General features: G+C 41.8%; 2 protein-coding genes across 3 annotated transcripts in view; both read left to right on the top strand.

The window, feature by feature from the left end:
• Positions 1 to 6,439, top strand: part of LOC132829676 (membrane frizzled-related protein-like) — a 60,424-nt gene extending 53,985 nt beyond the window's left edge. The window contains exons 10-12 of the mRNA XM_060847024.1: positions 657 to 784; positions 4,778 to 4,990; positions 6,284 to 6,439. Of these exons, the coding sequence (XP_060703007.1) occupies positions 657 to 784; positions 4,778 to 4,990; positions 6,284 to 6,439 (497 nt within the window). The remainder of the gene's footprint in view (positions 1 to 656; positions 785 to 4,777; positions 4,991 to 6,283) is intronic.
• A 1,284-nt stretch (positions 6,440 to 7,723) lies between these two features.
• On the top strand, positions 7,724 to 15,453 carry c1qtnf5 (C1q and TNF related 5). Of its 2 annotated transcripts, none has more exons than XM_060846857.1 (3): positions 7,724 to 7,874; positions 10,083 to 10,326; positions 14,750 to 15,453. In XM_060846857.1, the coding sequence occupies exons 2-3, from the start codon at positions 10,110 to 10,112 to the stop codon at positions 15,265 to 15,267; spliced, it is 735 nt and encodes a 244-aa protein (XP_060702840.1). In that variant the 5' UTR covers positions 7,724 to 7,874; positions 10,083 to 10,109; the 3' UTR covers positions 15,268 to 15,453. The 2 variants fall into 2 exon arrangements, with proteins under 2 accessions (XP_060702840.1, XP_060702841.1); XM_060846858.1 differs by lacking the exon at positions 7,724 to 7,874 and adding an exon at positions 8,729 to 9,023.
• Positions 15,454 to 16,708: the final 1,255 nt, after the last annotated feature.

Here is a 16,708-nt window from a genome sequence, read left to right as displayed (position 1 = left end):
TGTTAACAAAATTCACGTAGTTCTGAAAGGATTTTTTTTTAACAGTTTGAATGGGTATATGAATAGGAAGGGTTTGGAGGGATATGGGCCGGGTGCTGGCAGGTGGGACTAGATTGGGTTGGGATATCTGGTCGGCATGGACAGGTTGGACCGAAGGGTCTGTTTCCCTGCTGTACATCTCTATGACTCTATGAGTTGTAAAGCTGATCTATTACTCTTTTTGGACGAAAATGTAACAACCTTCTCCCCCTCTCCTTAATTTCCCTCTCACTTTTTTCTGTTCTTCCAATGAAGTTACAGAGTCCTTTTTTAGGATTTAAATTGGGACATTCTGATTTGAGTGATTTAACATCATCATTATCATTGAGTACTCAGCCGAAGGAGTTACACTTTTTGATTTGAACTGGACAGTGTGATAAGTTTTTTTCCACCGTGATAACCTTCCTAGCTGAAACATCAACTTTACCCCTTATAACTGAACTCAGAACACAGAGTGAGCCTGGGTAATCTTCTGGTCAAAGACTAGTATGGCCCTTGGCCGTACATATATACACTAGACAGAGGGTTGGGGGAAGTAGACGTAGAAATTGGAGAACTGCCCCACAGTCATGTGATTTATTCAGGCACATAATGGCTCTCTTGCTCTTCCTTCCCAGAAGCTAATTGTGAGAAGATTGAGGTGGAGATGTGTCAAGGCCTCAGTTATAATGAGACTTCATTCCCCAATATTTGGCTTGGAATTGCAGATCAGAGGAGTGCTATTTCTGCCCTGAAGGACTACAAGGTGAGGGACTCGGCGAGTGCAACCCGACCTCGAGATACCATAGTTTGCCACTGGTACAGAATTCTCAGTGAGCAATACCACTGTTCGAATGTGGTGTATTGTTCTCTTCGTTAAAAAATCGTCCATGAGATGTGTGTGTTACTGTCCAGCATGCTTTGCCAATCCTGCATTCCCAGAAGGTCATTAAGACCATGTAGGCCAGACCAGGGGAAGACAGCAGATTTCCTTTCCTAAAGGATATTATGAACTAGATAGGTTTATACAACAATCGACAGTAATTACATGTTTGTTGTGGTTCTGCTCGCCGAGCTGGAAGTTTTTGCTGCAAACGTTTCGTTCCCTGGCTAGGGAACATCATCAGTGCTGTTGGAGCCTCGTGTGAAGCGCTGCTTTGATGTTTCTTCCGGTATTTATATTGGTTTGTTCTTGCCGCTTCCAGGTGTCAGTTTCAGCTGTAGTGGTTTGTATATGGTGTCCAGGTCAATGTGTCTGTTGATGGAGTTTGGGGATGAATGCCATGCTTCTAGGAATTCTCTGGCTGTTCTCTGTCTGGCTTGTCCTATGATAGTGGTGTTTTCCCAGTCAAATTCATGTTGCTGGTTGATTGAGTGTATGGCTACTAGAGATAGCTGGTCGTGTCATTTTGTGGCTAGCTGATGTTCATGGATGCAGATTGTTAGCTGTCTTCCTGTTTGTCCTATATAGTGTTTTGTGCAGTCCTTGCATGGTATTTTGTAAACTACGTTAGTTTGGCTCATGCTGGGTATTGGGTCCTTTGTTCTAGTGAGTTGTTGTCTGAGCGTGGATGTTGGCTTGTGTGCTGTTATGAGTCCTAAGGGTCGCAGTAGTCTGGCTGTCAGTTCTGAGACGCTCCTGACGTATGGTAGAGTGGCTAGTCCTTTTGGTTGTGGCATGTCCTCGTTCCTCGGTCTATCTCTTAGGCATCTGGTGATAAAGTTGCGTGGGTATCCGTTTTTGGCGAATACCTTGTATAGATGTTCCTCTTCCTCTTTTCGCAGTTCTGGTGTACTGCAGTGTGTTGTGGCCCTTTTGAATAGTGTCCTGATGCAGCTTCGTTTGTGTGTGTTGGGGTGGTTACTTTCATAGTTTAAGAAACTACTGGACCTGTGCCTCACCACACACTTTACATTCAACAATCAGATATACGAACAAATCAACGGAACACCCATGGGATCACCAATCTCGGGACTCATAGCAGAGGCAGTTATGCAAAGGTTAGAACATACAGCCATACCACAAATCCAACCCAAACTCTGGATCAGATATGTTGATGACACCTTTGTAATCATCAAAAACACAGATATAGAAAAAACACACCGAATCATCAACGCCACACTCACAGGAATCCGATTCACACGAGAAGAGGAAAAGGATAGCCAACTCCCATTCCTAGACGTGTTAGTAGAGAGAACACCCAACGGAGAATTCACCACAAGGGTACACAGGAAACCAACACACACAGACCAAGTCTTAAACTATGAAAGTAACCACCCCAACACACACAAACGAAGCTGCATCAGGACACTATTCAAAAGGGCCACAACACACTGCAGTACACCAGAACTGCGAAAAGAGGAAGAGGAACATCTATACAAGGTATTCGCCAAAAACGGATACCCACGCAACTTTATCACCAGATGCCTAAGAGATAGACCGAGGAACGAGGACATGCCACAACCAAAAGGACTAGCCACTCTACCATACGTCAGGAGCGTCTCAGAACTGACAGCCAGACTACTGCGACCCTTAGGACTCATAACAGCACACAAGCCAACATCCACGCTCAGACAACAACTCACTAGAACAAAGGACCCAATACCCAGCATGAGCCAAACTAACGTAGTTTACAAAATACCATGCAAGGACTGCACAAAACACTATATAGGACAAACAGGAAGACAGCTAACAATCTGCATCCATGAACATCAGCTAGCCACAAAACGACACGACCAGCTATCCCTAGTAGCCATACACTCAGACAACCAGGAACATGAATTTGACTGGGAAAACACTACCATCATAGGACAAGCCAGACAGAGAACAGCCAGGGAATTCCTAGAGGCATGGCATTCATCCACAAACTCCATTAACAGACACATAGACCTGGACCCCATATACAAACCACTACAGCTGAAACTGACACCCGGAAGCGGCAAGAACAAACCAATATAAATACCGGAAGAAACATCAAAGCAGCGCTTCACACGAGGCTCCAAAAGCACTGATGATGTTCCCTAGCCAGGGAATGAAACGTTTGCAGCAAAAACTTCCAGCTCGGCGAGCAGAACCACAACAACGGATACCCGAGCTACAAATCTTCAATCAGATTTTAAAGTAATTACATGTCCCAAATTTTCAATTAATTCAAGTTTCATCATCTGCCATGATGGGATTTGAACCAGGTTCCAGAGTTTTAATCTGGAATTTGAGATTACTACTGCAGTGACATTTAACTGGTCTGACTATTGTTTTGTGTAGGTTTAGCAAAACTGCTCTACCTTCATACTCTATTCCCATTGAAATAAAAACTAATATTCCATTTGCCTTCCACATCACCTGCTGAAATTGGATTCTTTTTTTTTGTGATTCACGCACAATGGCTCCCATAATACCTGCTGTGTAGCTTTCTGCATTTTTTCTCTGTTTAAATAATATCCAGCTCCTCTACTCTGCCAAATATTTCCTGCCAAAGCACATAAACTTCACATTTCCCCTCATTAGTGGGAAAGACCACGTAAGAGAAGTAACAGCAAAAGGAAATAACTCAATAAATTTCCTTGAAATTGAATTGCACAGTGAGCTAGGAGCTGTTCGGGCATAGTTAGAGACTCAGTGGTATGCTTCCATTCAATATAGAAAGAGGATTATGTCCAAATGGCCCACACATTCAACATGCAGTGGATACCCCAATCTTCACTCCAATCATTCATTCCTCTGTCAAAAAATCTGCATAAATATTCCTTGATACCTAATGACAGTTAAACAAATCTTCAAAATATTTACCCATCCTCACCCATCAACTATTGCACACTGGACTACTACACTTCAATACCTAACTCTTCCCTGTTCCAGGGAAATCCCTGCTTCCGTGAGAATAAGTCCCTGTTTTGGTGCAGAGAAGCAGCTCAGTCTCAGCAATAGTGGCACAGTGGAACAGTGGTTAGCACTGTTGCCTCACAGCGCCAGAGACCTGGGTTCAATTCCTGCCTCAGGTGACTGACTGTGTGGAGTTTGCACGTTCTCCCCGTGTCTGCGTGGGTTTCCTCTGGGTGCTCCGGTTTCCTCCCACAGTCCAAAGATGTGCGGGTCAGGTGAATTGACCAAGTTAAGTTGCCCATAGTGTTAGGTAAAGGGGTAAATGTGGGGGTATGGGTGGGTTGCGCTTCCGCGGGTCGGTGTGGACTTGTTGGGCCGAAGGGCCTGTTTCTACACTGTAAGAAATCTAATACTGGGACATCATGTCTCTTAGAAATGCAGGGTAAAGCCCATAACTCAAGGGAAATTCAAAGTTTAAAAGAGCAGATGAGATGAACTAAGTATTGGGTGATGATAAGTTTGTGTTCTAGATTCTGAGTAGGACAGAAAACTCAAGGACCTGAGGAGTGTCACAGGTCCCTGTAGATAATGAGTCAGAGCAGGAAGGTGGGGTAATTCTAGGGAGCACAGTTTTCATGAATTATTTCTGTGCTGTGAGTTTGAATCATTCTAGGTTTGCAGAAATAGTGAGATCCTCATCACAATCAAACATTTATTAATTTGATTCTTAATGGATAAAATGGCATTGGTCATGCCTCTCCTTTTAATGGAGTCTGTTATTGGTTGACCCTTGAATAGGAATTATTCAACTTTCAACTTTCTGTTGAGTGATTGGCTGTTTGATTTGTTCTAACAAAATTCAAGTGCTAATGATTTTCACCAGCTGTAACCCTTTGGATGCCTCAAGAGTAACACTTTATCTTTTTATTCTGACAGCTTCTGACTGAGTTGGTTTGCTATGAGACTCTACGCCTACTGACCTGCAGCATCATTGTGCCTAAATGTACACAGGATGGTGGAGTGATGCCACCGTGCCAGTCCCTCTGCCAATCTGCTGAGAAACAGTGTCAGCATTCACTCGAGTCTCTGGGCATAATGTGGCCTTTCAACTGTAACATTTTCCCAGTCTCTGATGATCCAATTGAATGCGTGAGAGCATAGAGATAACCCACCATTCCCATCCAGACCTGTAACTAATGTTCATCTTACTCTGCAAACAACAGCATCTAGGAGACTGCAGGAACAAATCTTAATAAAACATTAATTATGTATTTCTTGTAAAAGTGAAGTTTTTATATATGTTCAACAAGACCAAAAATATGATGATGGAATTAACACTTAAGGACAGCTCATGGTTGCCAAGTGGCCTAACACCTGCAGATAAATTGATGCAATTTTGAAATGTCACAGATCCCCCCAGCCCCCACCCCCTCCCCCAACCACTATCCCTCCCCCCCCCCCCACCTCCCCCACCCACCCCACATCCAGAAACACACAAGAGAGTTCTTGGAAGCCTGGTTTTTACAACCAAAATAGCTATCATCAGACACAGAGATAGACGTAGTGTACAAACCGCTGCAGAGAAGACACAGAAGTGATACTTACCTCAACAGACCAGACCATGTAAAAACCACACGGGACAGAACAACAGCGCTCCATGGAAGCCTCACTGATGATGTTACCCAGTATGGAAATGAAATGTCTCTATGATAACACAACAGCTCGGCAAGCTAACCAATTACCTCCAACTCTTCAGGTCTGGCAGCATCTGTGCAGAGATAAACAGAATTAATGTTTCAAGTCTAGTACAATTCTCCTTTGGAACTCAATGTGACCAATGAAGGTCAACACAAGATGAAGGAGCAGCATCTCATTTTCCAATTAGGCACTTTAGAGCTCTCTGGTCTCAACATTGAATTCAGCATCTTGAATTCAGACTATAAACCCTGCCATGGTTTTGCTTTTTGTCATAGCTGGCCTTTATTCTATGACTGATACCTACTCTAAACCCCAGCTTTATTACCTCTCTATAATCATACATTTCCTTTGCCTTTTGTTCTATCACACCGTTGATTTCTAATATTCCTCAGTCTTCTCTCTGTCCCATTTTTGAACCAGAGGAGTTACTCTGAATGCCAAAATGGCTGACAAAATGGCTGCCAGCTGCGGTGCATATCTAAACAAGGCCTGTGACAGCCGCAAGGCCAGGAATCATCGACACGAGCAATACTGAGATCACCACATACTGCACACAGTGATGTCTGTGCTGATTCTCACTACCCCATCCTTATTTTATGTTAATGAGTTTTCAAAATTGATGACCAATTCCCGGTAATGTTTGGCCACTTCCTTGATGCTCCTTCCCACATCTTCATGCTGATTCAGTCTGGGGCGTGTCAGCACCGGTTCCTTTGGTACCATCTGTTTTTTGTTTACTTTTAGTGCTTCTTGTTAGTGATTAATTCAGTTGGTGGAAAACTCGGGACAGAAATGACGGCCATCTATCCTCCTCCCAGCTGCTGTTCCCAAACTCTGACTGAGCAGAGTGATCTCACACACCAGAGCCAAGGACTGTGGGACCCTCAGGTCCTTGTCTAATGGGCTCTGAGTGTTCCCAAGTCCCAGGCTTGGCTGGTGATGTTGGGGCAAAGGCAGCCACTGCTCTGCAATCTCCAGCAACCAGTGAAATCCTTAATTTGTGGTCTGGGTGGGACTGTGCTCTTGGTGAAAACATCCATACATTTATTGGTCAATTCCATTTGAATCACGTTTATTATTTCTCAGCTCTTGCCAATTTAATTTTCACTTTCTTGACCTTCTGATCAACCAGTCAGGTTTAAACTTTCACTTCTTGAAGTCATTATAAAAATTTCTGTTACTTCCAAAAGACAGCTTCCTTTTTGTTCATCTGTCCTCTTTGGGCCACCTATAATGGCACTGAACCATTCACTGAACTTTTTCAACATAACACTCATCACATTTCCATCTCTTTTCAATTCTGAAGAAGAGATGTATCACACTCAAAACTTAGACCTTGTCTCTTCACAGATGCTGCCAGACCTGCTCCATTGTTTCAGCACCTTCTTTATATATTAAACTTACTGTTGTGCGTCACACTTAAAGAATAATGACTTGGATGAGGTTTTCAAAAGATCTGCAACTTCAGAAGAGGAGAAAAATTGCAGAAAACAGAAGGATAAATAGCCTGAATCACACTGGAAAGCCTACACTGTAATACACTTGTTGCAACTTACCTGTATCCTATGCAAATTTAAAATAACTATTTTAACTTACATATGGAAATAAATAGAACAACAATATATTCACTGAAATAAATAGTTTTTGGTGGAATGAGGACCTGTTTATCACGTTCCTTGCTGTTAGGTTCTTTCTTATCACATCCTTTGGAGCTGCTTCATGTCCGATGGAATTTGGATGTGGTTTGAGTGAACGGGGGTTAGCCTAATTTTTCATAGTATTGATTGAGGATTGAATATTAGACTCCCTAATCTTTGAGTAATGCCTTTGGCCATCACATGGGAGTTAAGATATTAGTTTAATGTGATTTACTGGACCACAATGCGGCAAGTCCTCAATGTTGGATTTGCTGCTTATGATTATCGGCTCCAGGATTGGCCTGAATTTGGGAACAGCACTAAACATATTTTAATTTGTATAACTTTTATTAGTCTCAGAATGAGTAATTCTTTGAAAAGAAAAATGCATTTATAGGGAATTGGTTTCCCCTTAATCTGTTCACAGTTTCAAATCTTTTACTCATTCTGTTGCTGTTCTTTGTGTCTTCTCCCATCCTGCTGTTCCTGGTTTTGCCTCTGAACGCACCAACCATTTCCTCTTGGAGTCAGAGCCAGTGACTAAAAGTTTTCTCATTCCCTTTGAACTGAGCTGAGTGGTGTTGCCGCCTAATCAGAGACTAAGAGTCTACAAAGAGTCACGCTGACAAAAGCCGTCAGTAACAGAGCTGTCACCAGCAACTCTTGGTGTAGAACTGGAAAATACTTGATCTTTACTGGTAAGTTTTTAATATTATTTTAAAGAAAACTGTGCCTTTATAGGAGCATGAAGGAATGGAACTTAAAACTCTTACTAACAATCTAAGCACTTCCTGTACACACTCCCATCTGTGGAGACAGAGACAGCTTCCACTGTTGATTATGGGTCAGGTTCAAAATACTGCGCTTTGGACAGATAGACAGCAGCTTGCTGTCTAGAAAGTTCTAATTGTAACTTAAGAGAATTCCAATCCGGTAATTCTATTTCATTGTGCAGTATTCAGAGAATTGGAAATATGGAGTAAATTTTAAACGAGGGCTTTAATTTCATGCAACAAATAAGAGGATTTAAAAGGGGACTGGCTGCAGGCAGACTGTTTTAAAAACAAGTTTTGTTTCTAGAATAAAGAAAAAGTTGACCAAAATGTGAGTATGTGATGGTTTGTCTTGATTGGGTAATGTACCCTCTATTTGTAAAAAGATGAATGGTTTATTGAATTCTTAAAATCTCCAGTTCTGGCAGTTGAACATTTGTTTTTTAATCCTGAGGCCAGTTTGGGTTTATACTGACAGAAATGAGACAGTTTCAGTCACAAGACTTCAGAAACACTACAGCAGAGTAAAGCGGGCAGCTCAGAGCTCTGCTTACACTTCTAATTAAAGGGGCATGGCTTTCATTTCATAAAGTTTGACAATCCCTTTAATATGCAATGCAAGAGAATAAAAAAGAGAATAGATCATATCGCTTGTGTACGACATTTTCCTGACAAACTGCTCTTCCCACCCTGGGGATCTAACAAATACCTTCTCAATCAGTCATCCCTTTCCACTGATCAGGCATCAGACCTTATCCAGAATATACTGTACGGTGGAAAGGGGTAGAGTATATAAACTGTCAATGACCATTGCTGCAGCTGCAATGAGGGGACCATAAAAGATCTGCAGCCAAGCAGACAGTTTGTCATCCACATCTGGTTCACAGAGACAGACCGTGAGGCAACTGCAATCAGAGATCCCTGCAAGGCTGAACCAGACGCTGTTAGCACCTCAACCTGCAACAAATACAATTTCCTGGCTAATTTTCCTGTTTGCTGTCCTAACTCAGTGGGTGAGCTCGATTTGATGCTAAAGCTTTTTCTGATGTTGATCGTGTTGAGGGCTGAAACAAGGTAATCGATGCTTTATACACAACAGTATTTTTCTGCGTTTTTGCTTTTCTCGAAACTTCCGACAACCCGCACTATCTTTGCCTTTGACAGCAGAACAGTGGTCAAAAACAATCTAAAAACCAAAAGAACTGTGGACGCTGTAAATTAGAAACAAAAACAGAAATTGCTGAAAAAGTTCAGCAGGTCTGGCAGCATCTGTGCAGAGAAATCAAAGTTAACATTTCAGCTCGAGTGACCCTTCCTCAGAATCCTAATCTCTGATTTCTCTCCTGCTGAACCTTTCCAACAATTTCTGCTTTTGTGTCAAAAACAATCTGTCCGTTCTCCACGGAAGTGTTGAATATTTCCTCCGTGGTGCTCTGACCTACTGGCACCAAGTGTGAGCATTTGGTTTATTCCTTGTTCAAATCCCATGACTTTCAATTTGGGCAGTGGGAAGGAGGATTATATTTGTACAGTCACCCTAACAGCCCTTTGTCCCTGGCAAAGAAAGCTGAGTAAGCCTAAATTAAATCAAACTGTAGAAAGCCATTCCACCCATCATGCCTCTGCCAGGTCTTTGAGAGGGTTTTCTAATTAATCCCAGTCAATCTGCTCTTTTCCCAGTCTTGTAAATATGTCCTTCAAGCATGTATTAAAGATTAATTAAATTTCCTTTCAAAATTTACTTTTAAATCTGCTTTCATTGCCTTTTCAGGCAGCATTTTCCAGATCCCAACAATTTGACGTGTAAAAATATTTCTGCTCTACTCCCGTGAGTCTTTTAGCAATCATCTCAAAGCCGTGTACTTCGAGTACCAGCCCTTTCTCACTCTGTTAAACCTCCTACAATGCAGAATGCTTCTATTAACATTCCTTTTCACATTCTCTGTTCTAAGAAGCTCATACCAACTTCTCAAATCTTTCCATGAAGCTGCAATCCTGCATTCTTGAAGACATTCAAATAGATCTTTTCAGCACTTATTCCAAACCCTTGACATCCTTCTTACGGTGTGGTGCCTAGAATTAGTTATAATTCTTCAGGTGGGGCATAACCAGTCATTCCGTTTCTCTTTACAGGGTTGGAGTCTCTCCCTGAGCCTCAGGATGAGTTGTATTACCTTATCTGTGTTGCTCTTGTTGCTGTCATGTGCCTTGGCCAACATTAAAGATAACAACCTTTCCGGATTTTGTGCTGGACATCCAGGAATTCCAGGAACTCCAGGACGTAATGGGTATCCAGGGCTGCCGGGGCGGGATGGGAGAAATGGGAGGGATGGAATGCCTGGATTACCAGGACAGAAGGGCGAAGCAGGAATACAAGGTAAGGAGCCTGGCCACTAATCTCAGACCTCATTAATATGACCCAGATTGAAATCTGGAAATATTTTATATCGAAGAGCCAACAGTAGTCAGATATTAGCGAGTTTTGAGAAGTTGTATAGCTCAGGTTGAGGTTCTGGATGCAGGTTTGCTCACTGAGCTGGGAGGTTCATTTCCAGATGTTTTGTCACCCTACTAGGTAACATCTTCAGTGGGCCTCAGGGGAAGCAGTGTACATGATTCCTGCTTTTTATTTATATGTTTAGGTTCCTTTGGGTTGGTAATGTCATTTCCTGTGGTGATGTCATTTCCTGTTCTTTTTCTCAGGGGGTGGTAGATGGGGTCTACCTCAATGTGTTTGTTGATAGACTCCATCTTCAAATCCCCTGAGAAAAAAACAGGAAATGACATCACCACAGGAAATGACATCACCAATCCAAAGAAACCCAAACATATAAATAGAAAGCAGGAATCATGTACACTTCTTCCCCTGAGGTCCACTGAAGTTGTCACCTAGTAGGGTGATGAAACATCTGGAAATGAACCTCCCAACTCAGCGAGCAAACCTACATCCAGTAGTCAAATATCATTTCATGTTTAGTTGAGGACAGTACTAACTCAACTATGATGCTGCCACAGTTGGCTACCAGCCAACATTTAATGTCATCCAACAGGTAACGCATTCTTGGCCCCCTAGGAATGTACCATAAGCTAATAGAAGTTTTATTTTGTTTTGTTTTGTTTATGTTACTTACATCTAGACTTTTTCACAATCAGGCACATCTCTTTCACATCTCTATCCAATTTCCTTTGCTCCAAGAACAGTATCATTTTCCATCATTCTTAGAACCATTCTGGGAAATGTTCACTGTACCCTTTCAAAGACATTCACATCCTTCCTTAGGTGTGGTGACCAGAACTGGAGGTAATTCTTAGTTGTGGTATCAGTGAAACTTTATAACATTCAGCATAACATCCTGGCTACTGCATTTCTTCATCTCAGCCTAAATTATCCAGAAGCTTCTATCTGAGGCATTATCCCAAAGTTTGATGCTTTTTAAAAACATATCAATAATATAAAATATTAAAATTTATTGGTTATTACTTGGTTGGAAAGATTAACAGTTACTGTGACTATCAAAACATTTTGTCAAAACACTTGGTTTCCCCCATTACTGCAGCGTCCCTTTAAGGAATATGCTTTGGGTTTTCAAGGACAGATTAATTGCTTATTACTCACTTCTGTTTTGAATTATTTTCAGCTGGAAGCTGGGAAGGGTGTCTGGGGTTTACGAGGAACGATCTGGGTAACTCAGTAATTTTGTTTTTATTTAAAGCAAGTTGGAATATGCCCTTGGGTCTGATTTATTTTATTTTGATGAAAAATTCCTATTGTTTCTTATGAAATGGTGCCCCGTAGTTAATTTGGACTGAGTCCCAAGTTTGCTTCTGTTGAGAGAGTCAGCCATAGTCTCTCAGCATTTCCTCCTTACTTTTGTTGAAGACACTGATTGTGGTTTGGCTAAAGGTCCACTAGCATCAGCCGCCTTTTCACCAACTCACTCCAGGAAGCATCACTGGGACTTTGATTGTGGAGTTCGAATTTGATGGAAGCATACAGCTGGGTCAGCGTCTGAAAAGTAGAGTTTACATTTCAATAACAACTACATGCATTTACATAGCCCCTTTAAATTTTAACAAAATGTGACACTGAACCACAAAAAGACAGCTGACTAAAGGGTGGTCAAAGAAGTAAGTTTAATGAAGTATGTTACAGGATGGAAGAGGGAAAGATGGGTTCAGAGGATGAATTCCAAATGGACGCACCTAAGCAGCTGAAGGCACAGTTGCCAACAGTGGGCTGAAGGTTGTGAAGAGGCCAGAGTTGAAGGAAAATAAATTTCTGATTAGGTTGCCACACTTGCAATTTTAACACATCTTTTCCAATGCCAAATGCTAACTGACATGCTGATTTTGAGTTTTTGTTTTTCTGCTATTTGACGTTGAGCTGCTGCCTAATCCTGGCATTGAACCAACATCCATGATAATCCATTTTCCAGCAAGAGTTAGTTGACATTTATCAGGAGTAATAACACTGACTCACTCTTCCGGCCATTAGCCAGAGAGCACTGAAGGCAACATCATAACGCGGGGCTGACCGGGGAAGAACCTAATTCCTCCTGACCCATACAGTGCTGTGCTACACAGGTGGTGCATTTACCTACTGACCCATTAAAAGATTAGAACTTTTAATGTGAAGTGCTGAGTGTGATGAGGAGTTTAGTCCGAGCTGAAAAAGTTTAGGCAAAGCAAAATAAACACTTCCTTCTGCTTGCCCTTCCTCTGCTTCGTTCCCCGAAGAGCTCCGTTGTAATTCACACTCAAGTCAAGTTTGAGTCAGCTGGCCCACAGATAGGATTTTGCATACAGTATTGGGTGCCCTGTATTGAGGATGATGCCACTGTCACTGAGACAATGTTAACGATTAACAGCATAACACTAAAAATGGAAAGCATAGTTTATTAAGAATGACAAGTGATAGAGACTCTTTCTATTAGAGCAGTGCAAGTTCAGAGTAAATGTGTTTACATTGAACAGTGAATCAGAATCACAGAAGTTTAGCCATTTGGCCCATCAGTCTCGGGCCACCTTCCCAAATGAGTATCAGTACTCTGTGCCAATCTCCTGCTTCTTCCCAACCTTCGCACATTGTTCTTATCTAAATAATTATCTAGTGCTCTCCTGAGTACCTCACTTTAACATGCGTCAATCACAAACACATTGAAGGTATACATTTAAATGAGACTTTAGGAAAATGATCTTTTCCCTAGTTAGTTAAAGTATGGAATACCTGACCAGAAATGCTGGTGAAAGCAGAATCTATAATAACTATTGAAAGAGAAGTGAATAAATATTTTCAAACAAATATTTGCACAAGTGATTTGATCAGTAAATTTGCAGATGACACAAAGATTGATGGAATTGCTGACAGTGCCGATGATTGTAAAAGGATAGAACAGGATAGAGATAGATTGGCGACTGGGCACAGAAATGGCAGATGGCGTTTAATCCAGACAAATATGAGGTGATGCATTTTGGAGGATTAAATTTAGATGTGAATTATACTGTAAATGGCAGAGTCCTTAGGAACATGAACATACAGAGGGATCTGGGCATGCAGGCCCATAGTTCCCTAAAAGAGGCGACACAGGCGGGGTAGGTGATTAACAAGGCATATTGCCTTCATCAGCGATGGCATGGAGTACAAGAGTTGGCAAACTATGTTTCAGCTATTAAGAACATTTAGTGTATTGTGTGCTGTTTCTGTTGCTACACTGCAAGAAGGACATAGAAGATTTGGAGAGAGTGCAGAGAAGGTTCACCATGATGTTGCCTGGTCCTGAGTCATTTGGCTATGAGGAAAGGTTAGAAAAACTGGGGTTGTTTTCACTGGAAAGATGGTGGTTGAGAGGAGACCTCATAGAGGTCTACAAAATTATGAGAGGCATAGATAGGGTGAGTAGTCAGAGTTGAAATTTCATTTACAAGGGGACACAGGTTCAACATGAGAGGTGGAAAGCTTAAGGGAGATGTGTGAGGGAAGTTTTTCATACAGAGAGTGGTAGGAGCCTGGAACACACTGCTGGGAGAGGTGGTGGAAGCATACACATTGGTGACTTTTAAGAGGCGTTTGGATGGTTACATGAGTAAGAGGGAATAGAGGGATATGGACCGAATAAGGGCAGAAGGTTTGTTTTTTAGTTTAGTGAGAGCATGATGGTTGGCATAGGCTTGGAAGGCCGAAGGGCCTGGTCCTGGGCTGTATTTCTCTTTTGTTGTTTTAGTTGAAAAGCACAATCAAATGGAGATTGCTTTCAGAAAGCTGGCATTGTCACTGATCGGCTGAATATTATCCGAATGTGATGGAACATTTACTATTCTATCATCCTCTCTATCTGGCACATGGGAGGATGTTTCCACATGTAGGAAGTAAGGGATGTCACTCTAAGATCGTCAGTAATAAATCCAATATGGAAATTATACATTTTTACTCATTGGTCAGAAATATGAGATGAACAGCACATGTGTTTTAGGAGGAGGCGAAATAGTTACATGAGGACAAAACAAATAGAAAGATACACTGAGAACATTAGGCGCTGAAAGATTGGAAGAAGATCCCACACAGTATAAACACCAACATTACCTTAATGGCCTGTTTGAGGGTTTAAAATTCTTTGTAGTGCTTTGTAATGGAGATACAATTCAACAGCTTCCCATACAGTTCCAGGCAAAGAGCATCTTCAATCCTGTGTGAATGGGATCTTGATTCAGAGTAAGGCAGGACATTTTTACAGCTGCTGTCTGTGAGGAGAGAAACAGAGAATTCTAATTGCTGTGATCTAAATAATGGTTTTACTTTTCAGGTTTGCGTGGTCCAATGGGGGAGCAAGGAAATCCAGGGCTACCTGGACCAATAGGTGAGAAAGGAGTCAAAGGGGACAGTATAATTAACTACATCTCAGCATTCAGTGCAAAACGTTCCAAAACTCACACCCTGCCCCAGCTTGAGGAAGCAGTCCAGTTCAATGTGATTATATACAACGATCAAAGACACTATGACCCGGAGACAGGAAAATTCACTTGTGAGATTCCAGGGCTCTACTATTTCGTGGTCCATTCCACCGTTTTCAAAACCAGCCTGCAGTTTGACATCATGAAGAACAATGTTTCCATGTCATCTTTCTTCCAGTACTATGACAACTGGCCAAAGCCTGTCTCACTGTCAGGTGGGGCTCTCATGCATTTGGACGCCAAGGACCAGGTGTGGGTGCAAGTGGCAGTGGGAGATTACAACGGGATTTATTCTAGTGTAAAGACAGACAGCACCTTCACTGGGTTTTTAGTCTATTCTGATTGGCAAAATGCTCAAATTCTGGTTTAATGTTGTTACTTTTGCTCATTGCTATATCATGTATGGATTGTACTTTGCATCAAACTGAACTTTAAATGTATGATATTGGTAGAAAGTCAATACTTCTTTGCGTACATTGCATCACCTGTACGGTTACATCCTGTTCCTGAAATGTAAACCAAATCCAATGTCTGTTTATAAACGAAGTCTATTTTGTCTTTGCCTATTTTCTTCTGATGGGTTGACTATGATATTACATTGCTGAAAATGTGTTGCTGGAAAAGCGCAGCAGGTCAGGCAGCATCCAAGGAACAGGAAATTCGACGTTTCGGGCATAAGCCCTTCATCATTCCAGCAACACATTTTCAGCTCTGATCTCCAGCATCTGCAGACCTCACTTTCTCCTTCTATGATATTACATTGGCCAGTGTTCAACTGTGTTACAGCATGAAGATGAAAAAACTTTGAAGATCTCTTACATCATACCTCTGCTCCTTTCAGTTACCTGAGAACATTCTCAGAGAGATGTTCTGGGCCAAGGTGCACACAGATCAGGGTCACAGCAGTCATGGGAATGAGGCAGGAAGACCTATTTTTGGCCCTCCAGACTCAGACTCTGCTAAATTAATGATCTGACCAGGTCAGGCAGTAAGGGGTTAAAAAAAATCACACAACACTGGGTTATAGTCCAACAGGTTTATTTGGAAGCACTAGCTTTTGGAGCATTGCTCCTTCATCAGGTGGTTGTGCTTTGGAGATGAAAGAGCAGCGCTCCGAAAGCTAGTGCTTCCAAATAAACCTGTTGGACTATAACCTGGTGCTGTGTGATTTTTAACTTTGCACATCCCAGTGCAACACCGGCATCTCCAAATCACCTTTTTCCTTTAGTGTTCTGTAGGCATTCAGTTTTCTGTCTGTTTTTCACCAAGAAGGTAAAGACAGGCAGTCCATTCAGTAGCTGCACCAGTGTTCCTATCCAAATAACCAACATGGGCCATGCCATAATATTGGTGAGCACTGACCTTACAATCCAAGCTACCTAAATCAGTGGAGTCGGATGGTGTGAAAACTACACTTGATCATATAAACGTAGGATGAAAATACAGACCAGATGAAAGTGGAAGGAAAGTTGATCAGCTCCAAAATTTAGGACAAAACAAGTTGGAAAGTAGCATGACAAAACAACAGTGTAATCACAGTAATTCCTCCAATCAATGAGTGTACAAGGACAAACCAGTGAACCTGCAAATTCCCAAATCTGCAAACAAACGAAACCACACACCTGCAGATCCTGGCTCTCACACACCCACAAACTTGCAAATCCTCAGTGCAGCAATTCTTCATAAATTTAACCTAGTTACAATAATTCCTGATTCCCATACTTGCTTGGTCATGAATGGCTCTTTTTCATGGCATTTTATTCCCTCACTTTGAAATCTGCGTTTGTTACTTCCCCCTTCCCTAAACCACT

Source organism: Hemiscyllium ocellatum, chromosome 29, assembly GCF_020745735.1.
Source record: "Hemiscyllium ocellatum isolate sHemOce1 chromosome 29, sHemOce1.pat.X.cur, whole genome shotgun sequence".
Lineage (NCBI taxonomy): Eukaryota > Metazoa > Chordata > Chondrichthyes > Orectolobiformes > Hemiscylliidae > Hemiscyllium > Hemiscyllium ocellatum.
The sequence above is the reverse complement of the archived record's forward strand: the minus strand, read 5'-3'. Positions and strand labels throughout refer to the sequence as shown.

Bases quoted from the DNA above. Each gene is read 5' to 3' on its own strand.
- c1qtnf5 (XM_060846857.1), top strand. From the start codon at position 10,110: ATGAGTTGTATTACCTTATCTGTGTTGCTCTTGTTGCTGTCATGTGCC. The intron at 10,327-14,749 runs GTAAGGAGCCTG...TTTACTTTTCAG, and splicing joins GGGCGAAGCAGGAATACAAG to GTTTGCGTGGTCCAATGGGG.